The 15,901-nt window shown below is 45.9% G+C and overlaps 1 protein-coding gene across 3 annotated transcripts in view; it reads left to right on the top strand.

The window, feature by feature from the left end:
* Positions 1-15,901, top strand: part of PLXNB1 (plexin B1) — a 77,540-nt gene that overhangs the window by 54,452 nt on the left and 7,187 nt on the right. For all 3 annotated transcript variants that reach the window (XM_086846026.1, XM_086846025.1, XM_086846027.1), the window contains exons 14-31: positions 589-682; positions 932-1,098; positions 2,127-2,278; positions 4,133-4,238; positions 5,617-5,753; positions 6,373-6,549; positions 6,739-6,907; positions 8,022-8,264; positions 9,528-9,704; positions 10,038-10,186; positions 10,402-10,502; positions 11,269-11,486; positions 11,675-11,853; positions 12,341-12,407; positions 12,966-13,112; positions 13,584-13,761; positions 14,594-14,697; positions 15,352-15,436. In XM_086846026.1, the coding sequence (XP_086702152.1) occupies positions 589-682; positions 932-1,098; positions 2,127-2,278; positions 4,133-4,238; positions 5,617-5,753; positions 6,373-6,549; positions 6,739-6,907; positions 8,022-8,264; positions 9,528-9,704; positions 10,038-10,186; positions 10,402-10,502; positions 11,269-11,486; positions 11,675-11,853; positions 12,341-12,407; positions 12,966-13,112; positions 13,584-13,761; positions 14,594-14,697; positions 15,352-15,436 (2,650 nt within the window). The remainder of the gene's footprint in view (positions 1-588; positions 683-931; positions 1,099-2,126; positions 2,279-4,132; positions 4,239-5,616; positions 5,754-6,372; positions 6,550-6,738; positions 6,908-8,021; positions 8,265-9,527; positions 9,705-10,037; positions 10,187-10,401; positions 10,503-11,268; positions 11,487-11,674; positions 11,854-12,340; positions 12,408-12,965; positions 13,113-13,583; positions 13,762-14,593; positions 14,698-15,351; positions 15,437-15,901) is intronic.

Raw genomic sequence — 15,901 nt, 5'->3', positions numbered from 1 at the left:
GTCCTTGGTGATAGAAGCAAGCCCGTGGATTTAAAATTATCAGGGAAAATTAAAACAGACATGTACACTTCTGGATGCTGTGTGAATTTTACTTAAGGCAAGATTTGCAAGCAGAGATGTTATTTTTAGTTCATAAACTCATATAGTTAAGGGAGAAGAACAGCACAGGCTCTTGTGCACATGAGCCCTGCAAACCAATTGTGATCCTACACTGTCAGCTGTACTGAAATTACATAAATGCCATCTTGAGCAGCTTTCTGAGCAGGTGGCTTGTAGATAGGAATTGGCCACTTAGGAATGCAGTTAGGAATTTAGATAAGTATTGTTGTGAGCACAGACCTGGTTTTCAGTGTTCATCTTAGTGAACCAAAACCTGCTACTCTTTCTAGAACAGAATTGTGATGGTGAACCAGTGAGGAGAAGCCTGCGCTGCCACTGCCCCAACTAACACTGCCTTGTCTGTGTGCATGGAAGCTCCATGTAGCCTGTATGTGCTGTGCACTATTCAGTATGGATGCTGGTGCTTCTTACCTATTCAGCTGGTTTGTTTTTGCCTCTGTTAAGTCCTCTTGATCTTTGTCTTTGCAGTACAGTTACACAGCACCTCAACTCGAATTCAATGCTGTGGTGTTTGTACAGAGGCGACGACACCTTCGAGTGGACAGTGCTGCAGATCTTCATGGTAGGAGTGCAATGCCTTCCCAGTAAAAACACGGCAGATGAGGTGGAAGGGAATTGAGAAATTCTCAAGTGAGGTTTTTTTGTACCTGTAGTAGTCCTATCACAAGAAAACTAAGGAAAACAGAGCTTCACTTTTGTGGTTTGTCACGGGGGCAGGAGGAGTGGGGTCTGTAAAAGACACCAGGTTGCTGGGTTATGTTGTGCCCTATGGGGATGTTTGCAGATACCTCTGAATTTTTCTCCTTTGCAGTGACTTTTTACAACTGCTCTGTGGGACACACTGATTGTAGCCGCTGCCAAACAGCTGACTCAAAGTACAACTGTGTGTGGTGTGGAGGTGATAACCCCAGCTGTATCTTCAGGGGCTCTTGCAAAGAAGAAATTGAAGACCTGTGTCCAGCACCTCTCATTCACTCTGTGAGTAATTTGCTCACTGGTGTACTGAACACAGGGCAAGGAGGGCTCTGTTCTGCAGTGGAAATCAAAGGGATGTGAACTCTAGAGTGCAAACAGTGCAGCTCATTAATTTATTGACCTTCTGAAGAGGAGGTTCAACTGGGGTCCCTCAGTGTTGTGAAGATTCTAGACTGTTGTTGCTGGGCTTTCAGTTTGCTGGTAGAGGACAGTGGGGAATGCTTCGTTTGTATCTCAGCTGAAACTGGCACACCAGAATCATCCAGGAGCTGGGAAATGGTCCACAGGATGGATCCTCCAACTGTCCTGAACCAGACCCTGAAACAGGTTGGCCCAATTAAGCCCTGGGGTAAAGGAGGTTAAAACCTAATGAGAACAACACAGCAACGGTGGGAAAGGCATGAAAGGTTACTGGAATTAATAATTTTTGTCTGTTTATTTTAAATGTTTCTTGCTAACTGCCACATGACAAGTGTCTGTAGCCATGTGTCCCTTTTGCTGTCAGCTTGTCCTCCCTTCAGTGGCACACAACATCCATGTGCTGCATCTTGTCTTAGTTTACCTTGGATGCTGCTCAGAGACAGAGCTTTGACATTTGTGCAGCATGCAATTCATTGTCGTCCTGATGCTGAGGGGGGAATGGTGCTTGCTGCTTCAATACTAGTAACATGTATTGGCTTGTGCATTCCCACTCTTCAGGAGAAGTGCCCTGTGCAGTGGTCAGCATGTTGATGGGAAGGCAAAGCAGAGCAGTATTTGCCTTCTAAGTGGATTATCACCTCTGGGTGGGGACTGCTGGCAACAGCGAGGTACGGAAAAGAAGGCTCCAACTGTGGTGTTCTTTATGGCCTTTCTTCTGATGAGGCTGCCACCTGGGACTAGTCCAAGCCAGTAAAAGGAGTCAACAGCAGTGGCTGGAGAAGGCAGAGTTTGCTCTGGGGCAGCTGAAGGGCCCTGTGCTGTAGATTAGTCACCAGACTGTGGAGGTCTGAGATACTGTGACATTGACACATGCATGGATGTCTTTGCAGGTGTACCCCCTGTCTGGACCAGTGGAAGGTGGCACTAGAATCACCATCACTGGCTCAAACCTCGGGCAGAAACATCAAGACATTGCAGAAACTGTCACTGTTGCAGGAATTCCCTGTGCCGTAGATGCTCAAGAGTATGAGATCTCTAGCAGGTAGAGTATCTGTGAAACCTCCTCCCAGAGGCAGGCGCTGGCTTTTCCCTTGGCTGCTGACCCAGCCTGAGATGTCTTTGCCTTTGCTGTAGTAGGTGTTGAGCCTTGCCCATTCCCAGGGAGTGCCCTGAGTAAGGTCACTGTGAGAGTAGTTGCTCAGGCAGTGACCCTAGAGAGATAAGGTTGTGTACAAGGAGACAGCCAAATGGTGATGCCGTATTCCAGCACGCTGCCCAGACAGAGCCCACAATCGTGTCAGGGAGTTGTGGGCTCAGAACCCTGCAGTTTCATGGGTGTCTCGCTCAGCCACAGGAGATTTCAATAAATTAAAGGACATGACTTGTGCAAGTGTCACTGATAGGGAAATAGCCTGACCATGTTAACACAGGGTGAGGATGGGAACACGTGGTTGAAGGCACACCTGTAGACTTCAGTTTTCACTTGCTAGCGAGACTTCCCCCCAGAAACAAACTCAAAGAAAAGATCCCTTCTTCCTGGGACAGATGAGGAAGTCCTGGTGGCCCCAGGGCCACTCTTCTGGTGGTGAGGAATGCCTGACAGGTCACAAAGTGCTTGTAAAAAGTAGTGGCAAGGAGAAGGATGAGAAGTAGAAAGACCTATCCTGCTGAATTTGGCTTATGTCAGTGACAGAGAATTGTGCAGCTGGTGTGTCTGGCCAGGGCAGAACAAAATAATAAAGCAGTAGTTAGGTGTTAAGAGGTATGAATGGATGATAACTATGAAGCAAGGAGAAAAGGATATTTGTGTAGTTTGCCTGTGGCAGGGCAGGTAGGTGGGAGCTTTGGATAAGGGAAGGACAGGAGCCAAACAACCAGCAGGAGAAGAGGAGAGCAATTGTGAGTAACCTCTTATCAGAGCTGTCACAAGCATGTTTTTCCATTCCATGGTAGTACTAGTTGTAGCACCGTTCCCTCTAGGAGCCAGGTAAGATCTTGCTGGGAATGGCCTGCTGTGATGAGCAGTGTTGTCCTGTCTGTGCAATTTGTTTGTCTGTATCCATCTGCTTTCTGTTTTCATCCTAGAATTAGAGCATAATCTTTCTGGGGTTAGCACTGTCTGTGTTCTGTATCTGTAAATCGCCTGGCATCACAGGGTCTTGGCTGGGACTGCACTGCCTAAGTTCAAATTCCTCAGCCTCTTTGGTTGAGGGGATATAGCTGTGAACCTGGAACCTTCTCCTGAGCAAGGCCCCGACAAATTTAATCTCCTGCTATGCAGGAGGGCCGGGAAGTCTCCTGCAGATTAGCTTTTCTGTTAGAAAATCAATGCTGTAACATGGGACTCCTTGCTGCTCTGTTCTAAGTAGTTTGACTTTTCATCTTGTCAGTATCTCCCATGGCAAATTACATCTGGAAAAAGGGCTGGGAGGAATGGCTGGTGCAGATCAGGGGATCTGGCTGGTTGCAGAAGCCACTGGCTAAAGATCAGTGACAACTAAACCCAGACCTTGAGTCTTCTCCTGCATCAGACACAGCACTAATGTGTGAATTGACCACTGCTGGCCTGAGATCCCTCCAGATGCAACTGATTTTTGATCAGCTTTGGAAAATAGAAGTGTTCTTGGACTCTTTGTGCATCTGTGACACAGTGGGATTCATCCTGTCTGTCCCAGAAATATTAATCTTAAGATGGGTCTGTTTGGAACTGCTCCCTGCTTTTTTCTGCTGCACCTAACCCAGCTTTTGTAGAGGTGTTTCTCAATGTTTGGTTGCATATTCTGAGCATCAGATAGGGCTGGAAGAAGTGGTTGCTAGATGTTTTTAGGACATGCTGCAATGGACGCAGCTCCCCTGCTCTCCCCTGGTGTGACTTTGTTCTTGGATTGTCCTGCAGCATCGTGTGTGTCACTGGTGGGAGCTGGACTGAGAGGTTTGGGCATATAGTGGTGGAAGTGCCTGGAGGAGGCCGTGGAGTTTCTGGTCATGTTTTCACCTATCAGGTAATAAAACTATAATATTCCCCCTGTTTTCCCAGTGTCTCTGCTAAATGACTGTTTATTGTATGAACTACAGGACTCTATCAGGCACTTGCCGCTGGTATTTTTATCTGATTTTTCTGCTGCTTGTGTTGTGTGGTGTACTGGGATTTTTTTGTTTGGTTTGGTTTGTTCCTCCCTCACTCCTTTTTAGATTATAAAAACAGCTGTACTGGTAATACTGAAGATCCTGTAGTCTAGTGATTTTATTCATTTTTGACAATGGTAACTGTTAAATACTTAAAGATACTCTGTATTTTTCCTCTATGTTTCCAGTTCGAAGATTTTTTCTTTTTGCTGATGGCTTAACATCTTACTAAGACTTCTGACTTTTCTTTTGTTAATATGCAAATTGGTATTTGAACATGCTTTTATCTTCTTCAGCAGCTGGTGGCAGTAAGTCCAAAATTCCTGTGCATTGTATGGAGAAATGTTTCCTATCATTTTTAAATATGTTTCTGATAGCCTTTTGATAACTTAAACCCAGCAGCTATGAAATAATACTTAAGTAACTTTTAAATACAACTGCTTTTTTTTTTTACTTTCTGTGCAATACACAAGCTATGTATCTAGTTGCATGTCCCCCTCTCCCATGGGAAGGGGGAAGAGATTCTGACAAGTATTAAGCTCTTCTATTTTTGGCTTGATAGAACCATTTTATGTAATAGATTATGTTTGTTGCTCTTCTCTTGGTCATCATCAGGATGCTATTTAGAGACTAGCAATGGTGTACATGTTTGCTTTTTATCCTGTATTCTCCCTCCTCCTTCTTACTTCACAGATCTTGATTTTTGTTTGTCAGCAGTGACTTACTTGTGTCACTCTGCCTGGTTTCTCTAAATTTTGCTGCAGCTCCTCAGTGGTACTGAGGATTTTTTTGTTACAGCGCAGTTCTCAACAAAAAGTCTTAGGGCTCCCTGCTGTTAATCTCCTCATCTGCTAGGCAAACAGGCAATTTATTTACTACCTTGTTTTCCCTAACCTGAGTTATTAATCCAATTACTAATCTGAACAATCCCTTTGGACTGTTAATCTTCAAGTTTGTGTGTGAGGCTCACAGTTCTGCTGTTTGCAGCATCCATATATGCCTTTGGCAGTCTGTAGAAAGGTTCTTGATTTGTGGTTCTTGCTGGTGTGATTGATCCCTCCTCTGCCCAGTAAAGTAGCTGCTGGAGTATAGCTGAGGCCTGCCTGTGGTTTGGATCTGTAGCTTCTGTATTCAGAGCACTGGAGGACACTGAACACATTCTGCTGTTTTATTTCCTTGTCTTGTCTTTTGAGGTCCTTGTTATTCACTTCCTTTTTTTTTTTTTCCCCCTCTTTTTTTGTCTCCCTCTTCTAGAATCCAGAACTGAAATCCATTGTTCCAACTCAGGGTCCCAAAGCAGGAGGCACCTGCCTTACCCTTCTAGGTTCAAAGCTGCTGACTGGGCATCCTAATGAGATCAGTGTCCTGCTTGGAGACCTCCCTTGTCAAATGTAAGATCAGAACTTGCCAGTGTGCTAGCTGTGCACTGCCCTGAGTCCTTCTCAGAGACTCCCAGGGTGTGATGCTGCCTGGAGCTGCTGGAGCTCTGCTTTCCTCTGTGTTCCAGGGGATCTTCCCCGTGAGGGTCATGGCAGCAACCTCAACTATCTTAGATTCTGGCCCACCTTCCCTGGATGTGAGCAGGGCTGCACACTTCTGTTCTGCTTGTCCCTTGACAGAACTGTAACCCATCCTGACAGTCTGCTTTTGCTGGTGGGGAGCTGCAGTTGGTTCCTGCAGCCTGATCCCAAGAGCTGCTTGTTCTCTTGCACCCTGGGACACATACACCTGCCTCACCCCACGGCTGGTGAGAAGGTGCACTGCCTTGGTAGCATGTGTCCAGTCCCTTCAGTCTGGACAGCGATTGTGCCTGCTTTTTGTCCATGTGCTGCTCCTGACAGCTGCCCAGCAATTATTACTTGCACAGATAAGGCACAACTGCTTTCAGCATGAGATTTAGGAAAATAGCAGAAGAGGTTTGCAGACTTTCTGCAAAGAGAAAGGCACAGTACTATAAAATCTGTTTCTGCAGTAGCTGTGTTAATCCCGTGTTCTTGTTGTCTCTTCAAGCCTCTCTGAGATGACAGAGGATCAACTGGCATGCCAGACAAGTCCCAGCAATGTGTCCACTGAACTCCCAGTAACCATCAAATACGGGGAGCAAGAGCGGCGATTAGAAGGATCTCTCTTTAGATACACTCTGGATCCCAACATCACTTTTGCAGAGCCACCTAAGAGCTTCCTCAGGTAGAAAGAATGAGTGTCCCTTCCCCTGGGCAGTGTGCTGGGGCTGCAGCACCAATGGAATCTCTCTGAGTGGCACTTTGGTGTAAAGCCAGGCTTGTAAGAATGAGTGTAAACAGAAGGATTGGGAGCATGGACAAAATTGAGCTAATGAATAGCAGGTGAGTCAGATCAGCTACTTTTGTCTTGCAGTGGAGGGAGAGTGCTCAGAGTTCATGGATACAACTTGGATGTTGTACAGAAACCAAAAATCCGAGTTACAGTTTCTCCATCTGAACGCCGGCGCCGAGGAGTGGGGCGATGGCGAAGGATCATCCCAGACTCTGAGTGTCCTGAGGGTTCTCTGTGCAGCATCCAGCAGGTAGCACAGCACTCAATGGGGGATGTGGGTGTGCAAGGGTTGATGTTCCACCTCTGAAGAGGTGGAATTTCTGTCCCTAGGGCTTTTTCCTCCCACCACTTGGTGTTATCTGCTTGGATTGTACCAACAGTCTTGGTCCATGGAAATGTTCCCTGCCAGACTGAGAGGTTAAGCACTTTCACAAACATTTCCATGGGCTGGGTCTGCCTCTGCCTAGACCTCTGCAGGACTGTGATGTGGGACAGAAATAGCAAGGCAGCAGCGTGGAGATAAAGAAATCTACATCTCAGCCAGAGAGCTTGTGTGGCTCAGTGTATCTGTGGCTCAGATTCTTCCTTTTGTATATTTCAGTCTGTCTCTGTAGTTCCTGGGATCTCTTTCACTCTGAGATACAAAACCAGGCAGTAAAATTACCAGCACCACAATAATTTCCTGCTCTTCTGCTGCCAGTCTGCTGAGATGGGTCATAACAGAGGTATTGATGTGGCCCCAAGGTCACAGAGCATGCAGCAGAGTTTACAGAGGTAGAGGGTGGTTTGGTGGCCTAAGTACAAGAAAGATTTGCATTATTAGTGCAAATGATGAGGAGCTTCCTGTACATAAATGTGTTCCTGATGTACATGCATCAATAACAGCTGGTTTTATCAATGTTCTTAGGAAAGATTTGTGGCTGTAGGGCAGAAAAGAAAAATACTCTAATACTTTCATCAAATGTATAAAACATATCCAACCATGGGAACACTTTCACAGGAGCATTCAGACTGGGAAAACAGCCTTGCATTGAAGGTGTTTGGTCCTATTCTCTCAGAGCAGGGAAATCTAAAGCTGGTCTCTGTCCAGAATTTGTTGCCAGGGGAATGTCAGAGCTGATTCCCACTGCTGAGACCTTCCAGCAAAACCAGTGCTATGAAAGCTTTCCTTTATAGGAACATGGGGAATTCCTCAGATCTTGGATTTTTCCCCTTTACAGTTAAGCAGGGTTCTTCTGGCATTTCTCCAGATTAGAAGAATGCAGACTGGCCCCAGATTGTTTGGGGTGGAAAGTATTGCCAAGCTGCAGGAGAAGCATTGGTGTTCCATTACTGACACTTGTTTTTTTGCCTTTTCCACTTAGTTTGAAGAGCCATGTCTTGTTAACTCTTCCTACCTGATCCTGTGCAAAACTCCAGCCATTAACCTGCTGTTGAGGAGTGTCCGTATCAAACTCGAATTTATTCTGGATAATCTGAGCTTTGATTTCAACTCACTGCATCCCATGCCTTTCTCTTATGAAGTCAACCCCATCCTAAAACCATTGAATGCTGAGGACCCTGCCAAACCTTATCGTCACAAGCCAGGAAGTGTCATCTCTGTGGAGGTAAGACAAAAAACAGCTGGAATTAATGTTCTTTGTATGAAGTTTTAAGTTGGTGTCATGCTGCATCCAAAGTTTTTAAAGCATTTGACAGGTAACAACCTGTCACAGCACATCTGCTTTGGCCTGTGAGAAACAGTACATAAAAAGAGGGAAAAGAGTGCATCAAAAAAGCATCTTGAGTCCATAAATCATTGTTAGGGGCTTCACAGGGCTTACAGAAACTTCTGTGATTTGTTTTTGTTTTTTTTTTTTTTAATCCTAATTAACTATTTGTATATGAGATATTAGTATTACATTATCCCTACATCCTGTTCTCAGCTGCTGACTCTCTCAAACCTCAGTTTCCTCTAGAAGTAACTTAGGAGTAAAAGAATCCTGCCCGTGGGGAAGACCTGTTACTAAGTGAAGGATGCAAGAAAATCACTCATTAAAGATAACACAGAAGAGCACAGTTTCTCTATTTTTACTGTACCTGCAAGAAAAAAAAAATTCTGAGGTATTTCTTTTGGAAAAGTATGTATGGAAAGGTACTTTTCAGCCCAGTACTCTCAAAGAAAGTAATGGCTGCTGCTGTAGGTGTAAATTCTCCACATGCTCTCTTTTTGCATGTGGGTAAAAACTGTGAGGATGTAAGAGCCTAGAAATGTCTAGACCACTGCCATTGGAGTTGAATGCATCTTGGAGATGTAGGGCAGTTTTAGAACACTGGAAGAGAACTTTAAAAGACAAGGAGGTTGATCTGTCAGCCTGTCGGGTTACCCTGACAGAGCTCCAGGTTTAAAAAGCATTAAAGCATAAAAATGTCATTAACATCAGTCAGCATGGTTTTATTAAAAAAAGAAAAACTCTTAATCCCCCAAAATTAAAGCAAATAAGAGAAATAGCACAGATATGTTACACATTTGAAGGGCATTGATTGACTCCCCTGAGTGTACAGGTTAACTGACATGAGACTACCTTTTTAAATACACAGAGTGAAGAGCTGAGCTTAGCTGTGTTTTGGCTGAAGAGCCTTAAGAGGACAGGCTATTTATAATTGTACTTATGCAGTGTGCTATAGGTCCTAAAGCTAAATCTAAATCATATACAAGTGAATTTTTCAGCTTACAAAGTTAACTCCTGCAGCCTATTTACATGTGAGCCTAAACAAAGAAAAAAGGCTACTTTCATCTCATGGTAGTGCTCTCCTCCAACTTCTCTGAAGCCATGGCAATACGTGGTTGTTTTTTCCCTGATCTCATGTGCTGTCCAAATCTATTTCAGGGGGAAAATCTAGATCTGGCTATTTCCAAGGATGAAGTTATGGCTATGATAGGGGAAGGAATCTGTGTGGTGAAGACACTAACAAGGAATCACCTCTACTGCGAGCCCCCCTCGGAGCAGCCAGCTCCACGGCACCGCACCAAGCGGGAGGGCACGGACCTGCTCCCAGAGTTCACGGTAGGGAATTGGCAGCCCTGACAGAAATTCTGTCATTTCTTGAAGCATGTGCAAGAAGTGGGAGTGGGATGTGAAGTAAGGAAAGGTAGACGCCCTGCTGAGGGATGGGGGAGGTAACAGGAGGGGCAAGGAACTGGTTTTGTTCTCAAATTCTGTTCTTAAGGGCTAAAGTTGCCTGAAAGTAAACAATATAGTTGGGTTCAATGTGCTGTGGGACAGCTCTTCTGGGCAGCTATGTGCCCCCTGTGCTCATTCTGGAGAAGCCCTGTGGCTTTGTCTTTCATTCCTGCACAGAGGAATGGAATCATCATGGTAAATGCTTTCTTCTTACAGGTTCAGATGGGAAACCTGAACTTCCTCCTGGGCCGAGTGCAGTATGACACAGAAAGCCAGCTCACCTTCCCACTGGAGGCACAGATTGGTTTGGGTGTCGGTGCATCCTTTGTGGCACTGATTGTTCTGGTCATTGTCTTCATATACAGGTAAGAAGTTCTGGCATGGATGAGGCCTTTAGTTCCTCACATTGTTTTTCACTGGGTGTGACCAAGCGTGTACCTCTTGGGCCTAAACAAGGTTACAGTTTTCTTTATTTTGTGCCAAATTCTGAGCCCCTGGTGGTGTTGGATGTGGGAGGCATGTTGCACTGCTAGTCACGGTCTGCACTGCGGTTCGTTCATTCATTTGCTTCTTATTGCAGGAGGAAGAGCAAACAGGCTCTGAGGGATTACAAGAAAGTTCAAATTCAGCTGGAAAATCTGGAAACAAGTGTTCGGGACAGATGCAAAAAGGAATTCACAGGTCAGTCACTGAGCTCCTGGCTTCTTGCAACTTCAGGGAAATTTGCAGAACCACCCTCAGCCCTACCTCTCTTCCCATTCCTGTGTACTTGTCTGCATAGCTCAGAGCAGGCAATAATTTATCCTGTGCCAGTGCACAGAAACACAGAGCCAAATTCTTCCTTTTTTAATTCTTTAATTCAGAGCACAGTGAACTATAAAGACCTCTCTCCTTCTCCACTTCATCCTCCAGACTCAGATGAAGAACTAAAGTCGAGACAGCACATTTGGAGGGATCTTAAGGACAACTACTAGCCCAGTCTTTGTGTAGGGCGAGTTGAATTGCAGTCCATGTTCTGAGCTTACAAACCTTGTACCTCAGCTCTCTACAACTGTAGGAGACCTGGGGCTCTGAAACTCTGCAGGTGACTGAGACTGTAGTCCCTAATTAATATGTGAAGGAGTAAGGAGCAGGTCTCTAATACTCAATCTTTGCTGTAAGTAATTCCTGTAACCACAGGTGTGTGCTCAATAATGACTTTCTCTTTATAAAATTGGAAGCCAGCTCTTGATGGGAACTTTCCTCATGCTATTTCTCCTGCTGCCTAGTCTAGTTTTAAATGTTCTAGCAATGAGACCCCAATATGCCTTTTCCTGACAGGAAACATCCTTCCTCTTTCTCAGTCCCATGCTGTTGGCCCTGGTTCCTCCACTTACCTCATGCTCTGCACCATCAGTTGAGATCATGTCAGTTGTGTCATCCTGATGGGCATTTTCCTTTCCCTCAGACCTAATGACTGAGATGATGGACCTCACAAGTGATCTTGTGGGCACAGGGATCCCCTTCCTAGACTACAAGTCCTATGCAGAACGTATTTTCTTTCCGGGCCACCGTGAGTCGCCACTGCAAAGGGACCTTGACATCCCCGAGTGCCGACGGCAGACAGTGGAGCAGGGCTTGGTTCAGCTCTCCAACCTCCTCAACAGCAAGCTATTCCTCACCAAGGTAATGTTCCTCTCTCTCCTGGCAGCCTGCTGCAGGGCCAAAGCTGTGGCACTGGCAGCAGGAGGTGGGCAGTGTCTGTTAAGGTTCATTCCTTAATAGTTCCCTGCACCACTTCTTTCAAGAGCCAGCAGCTGTGACTGCTTTGTTTTCAGCAAATTCACACACTGGATTATCTCTCTCCCTACCAGTTCATCCACACCCTGGAGATCCAGCGCACTTTCTCTCCGAGAGACCGGGCCTATGTAGCGTCACTGCTCACAGTGTCACTGCATGGGAAGCTGGAATACTTCACTGACATCCTCAAAACACTCCTGAATGACCTTGTGGAGCAGTATGTGGCCAAGAACCCCAAGCTGATGCTGCGGAGGTGAGTGAGCCAGCCATGGTCCCACAGGCTGAGGGGACAGAGCCTTGCTGCCTGGCTGGCAAGCTCTGAAAGGCTCTGCCAAGTCTTCTAATCCCACTTTGCTGTTTAGAGGTCCCTGGGTTTACAGTCATGCCATGTTTGGAAGCTAAACTGAGGTATCTCTCATGTTTAGATCCCCAGTAGACTCCTATCTGGTCCATCCTTCTGGTCTGAACACATTTCCCTTGTTTGAGACCTACCAGAGGCTTTCCACTGTTCCCTGCTTCTTGTCTCTCCAATTCTGTAATTTGGTGCCTCCTTCAGGCTGACAAGTGCTTCCAATAAGTAGTGTCAAAGTCATTAATTGTGCTGATCTCAAAAGGCTTTTTTTTTGTCTCCATTCTGTATCATGACTTAATGTGCTCTTCTTTCGAAGGGAGTGATCTTTACCTCCAAATCTCTTTGTTTTGTGCCACATTCCTGTGACCAACCTGATGCTCTCTTTTAGGACAGAAACAGTGGTAGAGAAGCTGTTAACCAACTGGATGTCCATCTGCCTGTACGCGTTTGTGAGGGTGAGCTCTTTGTCCCATTGTGATATGGAGGGGCCAAGAGGGGAGACAGGCACAGCTTTGCTTTGTGCCTCACTTGTAGCTGAAAAAGTGCCAGGGTCATACCCTGATATTTCAGGGTGAGGAATAAGAGCTGGGCTGCTCGCTGGGAACAGGGATTCTTAAATCAGTATCAATACCACTCGTTTCCAGGATGTGTCACCAGGTCATGGAGGCCTCAGTGTAGCTCCTTTATCTTGAAATACACAGACCATAGGCTGGTCTGTGCATGGGAGGACAGATGCTGGTCTAATTCCTTTGCTGGAGGGCTGGGGGAGGTGGCAAGGATTCTGTCAGATTAGTGACACAGAGGTAGAACAATGCCTTGGTCACATGCATCTCTCTGGTAGCTGGACAGTGCACTTTTCCTGTGCATGGAGCAGGAACTGTTGGCACAGGCTCTGTCTATGCCTACTGTGGCTCAGCTGCTGTGTCCTCAGTCCTGCTTGGTATCTATGTTTCCAGGCCTGGGGCTGTGCTGGGAGGAGTAAGCTGAAGTTCTCTCCTTCCTTTCCATGCCAGGATTCTGTCGGGGAGCCCCTTTACATGCTGTTTCGAGGAATCAAACACCAGGTGGACAAAGGGCCAGTTGATTGGGTGACAGGGAAAGCCAAATATACCCTGAATGACAACCGCCTTCTGAGAGAGGACCTGGAGTACCGCACTCTGGTAAGCACCAAATCCTCTGTCCTCATTGGTATGACAGGGCTGAATATCTCTGTTCCCATAACCAAGGCACAAGTGCAGCAGCCTGCTGCTGTCTCCTGGGAACCAGGTTTGTTCCAGCAGCACAAGTTCTTACATGATGAAGAGCTCTGCTAAATCAGGTGCTTTTGCCCCAGGCTGATAGGAGCCTTCACCACAGTCATCTGGTTTATGTGCTTGCTGTGTCTAGAAATAAGGGCATGACGTTGTTGATGGCACATCAAAGCTCCTCCGAGGTGCTCTTGAACTGGCATCCAGCTCTTGACACAAGGCTAAGAACACAAGATTGAGGTGTTTAACATCTGTGATGTTTTCTTTTCTGAATCTTCCAGTGAAAGGACTAGCTGTTAACTTGCCTGAATGCCAACCATCAAAGGTGTAAATGTGTCAGATGTAATCTTTTCAGCTGAGTAGCTGTGACCTTTTCTTCCTCAGACCTTAAATGCTTTGACACAAGCAGGAGTTGGTGCAGGAGGAGCAGAAGACTCTCAAGGGATTTCTGCAAAAGTTCTGGATTGTGACACCATAACGCAGGTGAAGGAGAAGATCCTAGATCAGATCTATAAAGGGACACCATACTGTCACCGGCCAGACCCAGACACTCTGGACCTCGGTAAGCAGAGCTCTTTGGTGACAAAACTCAGTGAGGAAGTGAAGGAATGAGTCTGTGCACAGCCCTGTGGCATGTGTGACATTTGTCATTCTCTGCTGAGAATGACAGAATCACCACTCTGGCTAGGACACAACAGGGAAGAGGCTGTAACAGAAAGAGACAGGGATTGGAAGGAAGCAGTTGGGTTCAGCCTCTTTCACTTCATGGTCATCTTTGCCAGACTTAGACCAGAGCAATGGCTTGGGCAAGGGGATATGGAAAAAAAATATGGAAAACATGTAGGAGGGGGAAGGAGGATTTGAGTGCAGTGCAAAGCTGCTGTGGGCATAGACTGGCACTTCCTGGCAGTGAAGTCAATGGCAGCCTCTTAATAATACATACCAGGGAGGATTTTGCCCATGGTAATTAATGAATGGTAGAGCTTTCATTGGGAGAGAAAACACTGTTTTCCATCTTCTTAATTCTGTTGATGAATAGTGGTGACATTTAGGGATGAGAAGGTACTGAGGAGATAGTAGCTGATAAGAACTATGGGTGCATATTTTTGGTTTGATCCACCTGCTTGAAGAGTCACAATCTGACATGATTTGTAGGAACATGACAGGTGGAACCTGGGAAGCCACGAGGCCACCTGTCCCTGTGCTCAGAGGGGTCTGTGACTGCAGGACTCAGCATCATTACAGGCACTTGCTCAGGTTATATTGTCTATGAAATAGAACAGGTAAAAATTGATGAGGACCAGAGGGTGTTTAACAGGGTCAGCCAGGTTGACGTAGATGATGCCTCAAATTAGCAGTTAATCCTTTCATTTTCTGTGTTTCAATGGCTGTAGAGTGGAGATCAGGGCTGGCAGGTCATCTGATACTGTCCGATGAGGATGTGACATCTGTTGTTCAAGGAACTTGGAAACGTCTGAACACTCTTCAGCATTACAAGGTCAGAGCTCAGTCTGCCATTGTCTTTTCTCTCCTCTTATCCTTCTGCATGCTGTCATGCTCTGTTTGTGGCTCTGGCTCCTGGTTGGACCACTGTCAAAAGGTTGGACCTTTCTTGCAGAGTATATTCAAACTAAGTCAGTGCTGTGGCTGCAGCCTGACTTCAGCAAACACAATCCTGAATTTATCCCGTACCTGAGATGTGGACATGTGTAGGACTTGGAAGGATAGGCACATGTTCATACTGCAGTGAAGGTGATGTACTGGATCTGTTCCTGTTCCAGGCCAGATCAGTTAGGAGGTGATGACGCACTGAGCTGCCAAGTACCTTCTAACAATGGAAATAGGGATTTTTTTAAAATTACCTTGCACCAGTGTGTTGTATCTTGCACCAATATGTTAGTACCTTGCTGCAACATGTTCTAGATATGAATGACCTCAGTCCCTGAGTATTATCTTTGTTGTGCTTTGAACATTTGTTTTTTAATTGGTACAGACAAGATTTTTCTCACCCTCAGGAAAGACAGTGATGGTGCCTCAAAATCCCTGTTTCTGTCCCTGTTTGTAATGATAGTACAGCCTGTTTTGCTCTACAAGCACTTGCCTGTTGTGCTGATGAGAAACATGCTTTGAATGTTGTTTTGCTTGTGTGCAGGTGCCTGATGGAGCAACAGTAGCACTCGTCCCACGTCTGACCAAGCACATCCATAGGGAAAATCAGGATTACATCCCAGGAGAAAGTGAGTTTGATGTCCTGTTCTCATAAAATTACTTTAGAGCATTTGCCAGTTACTGGGACGAGTCTCTTGCTGTAGCCCCAGCTTTATGCTGATGTAGAAGGCTGACACATGCCTTGGACCTTCATAGGATTGTCAGGAAATGTGAAAGCATGGTCAGGTAAGGTCAGAGAAAAGCAAAAGTGTGAGAGTAGAGGAAGGCTGGGCTGGATGTGAAAATGCAGAACAAGCACAGTTGTCTGACTCTCTAGGGCTGACTGCAGTCTGCAACTTGCAGAAATTTTAGTAGCTTCAGGTGCTGAGCATGGCCTGAGGGGGATGATGGGATGCCAGGCAGCTTCCTTACTGCCTGGCAGTGTGAACCACTCCATGGATACTCCTGTGGCATGAGGGATAAAGCCACAGGCTGCAGCCTAAGAGATTCAGATTGGATATGGAACAAAACTTTCTCAGAAAAAAAAGTGTTTA

Source organism: Cyanistes caeruleus, chromosome 11, assembly GCF_971803275.1.
Source record: "Cyanistes caeruleus chromosome 11, bCyaCae1.hap1.1, whole genome shotgun sequence".
Lineage (NCBI taxonomy): Eukaryota > Metazoa > Chordata > Aves > Passeriformes > Paridae > Cyanistes > Cyanistes caeruleus.
The sequence above is the reverse complement of the archived record's forward strand: the minus strand, read 5'-3'. Positions and strand labels throughout refer to the sequence as shown.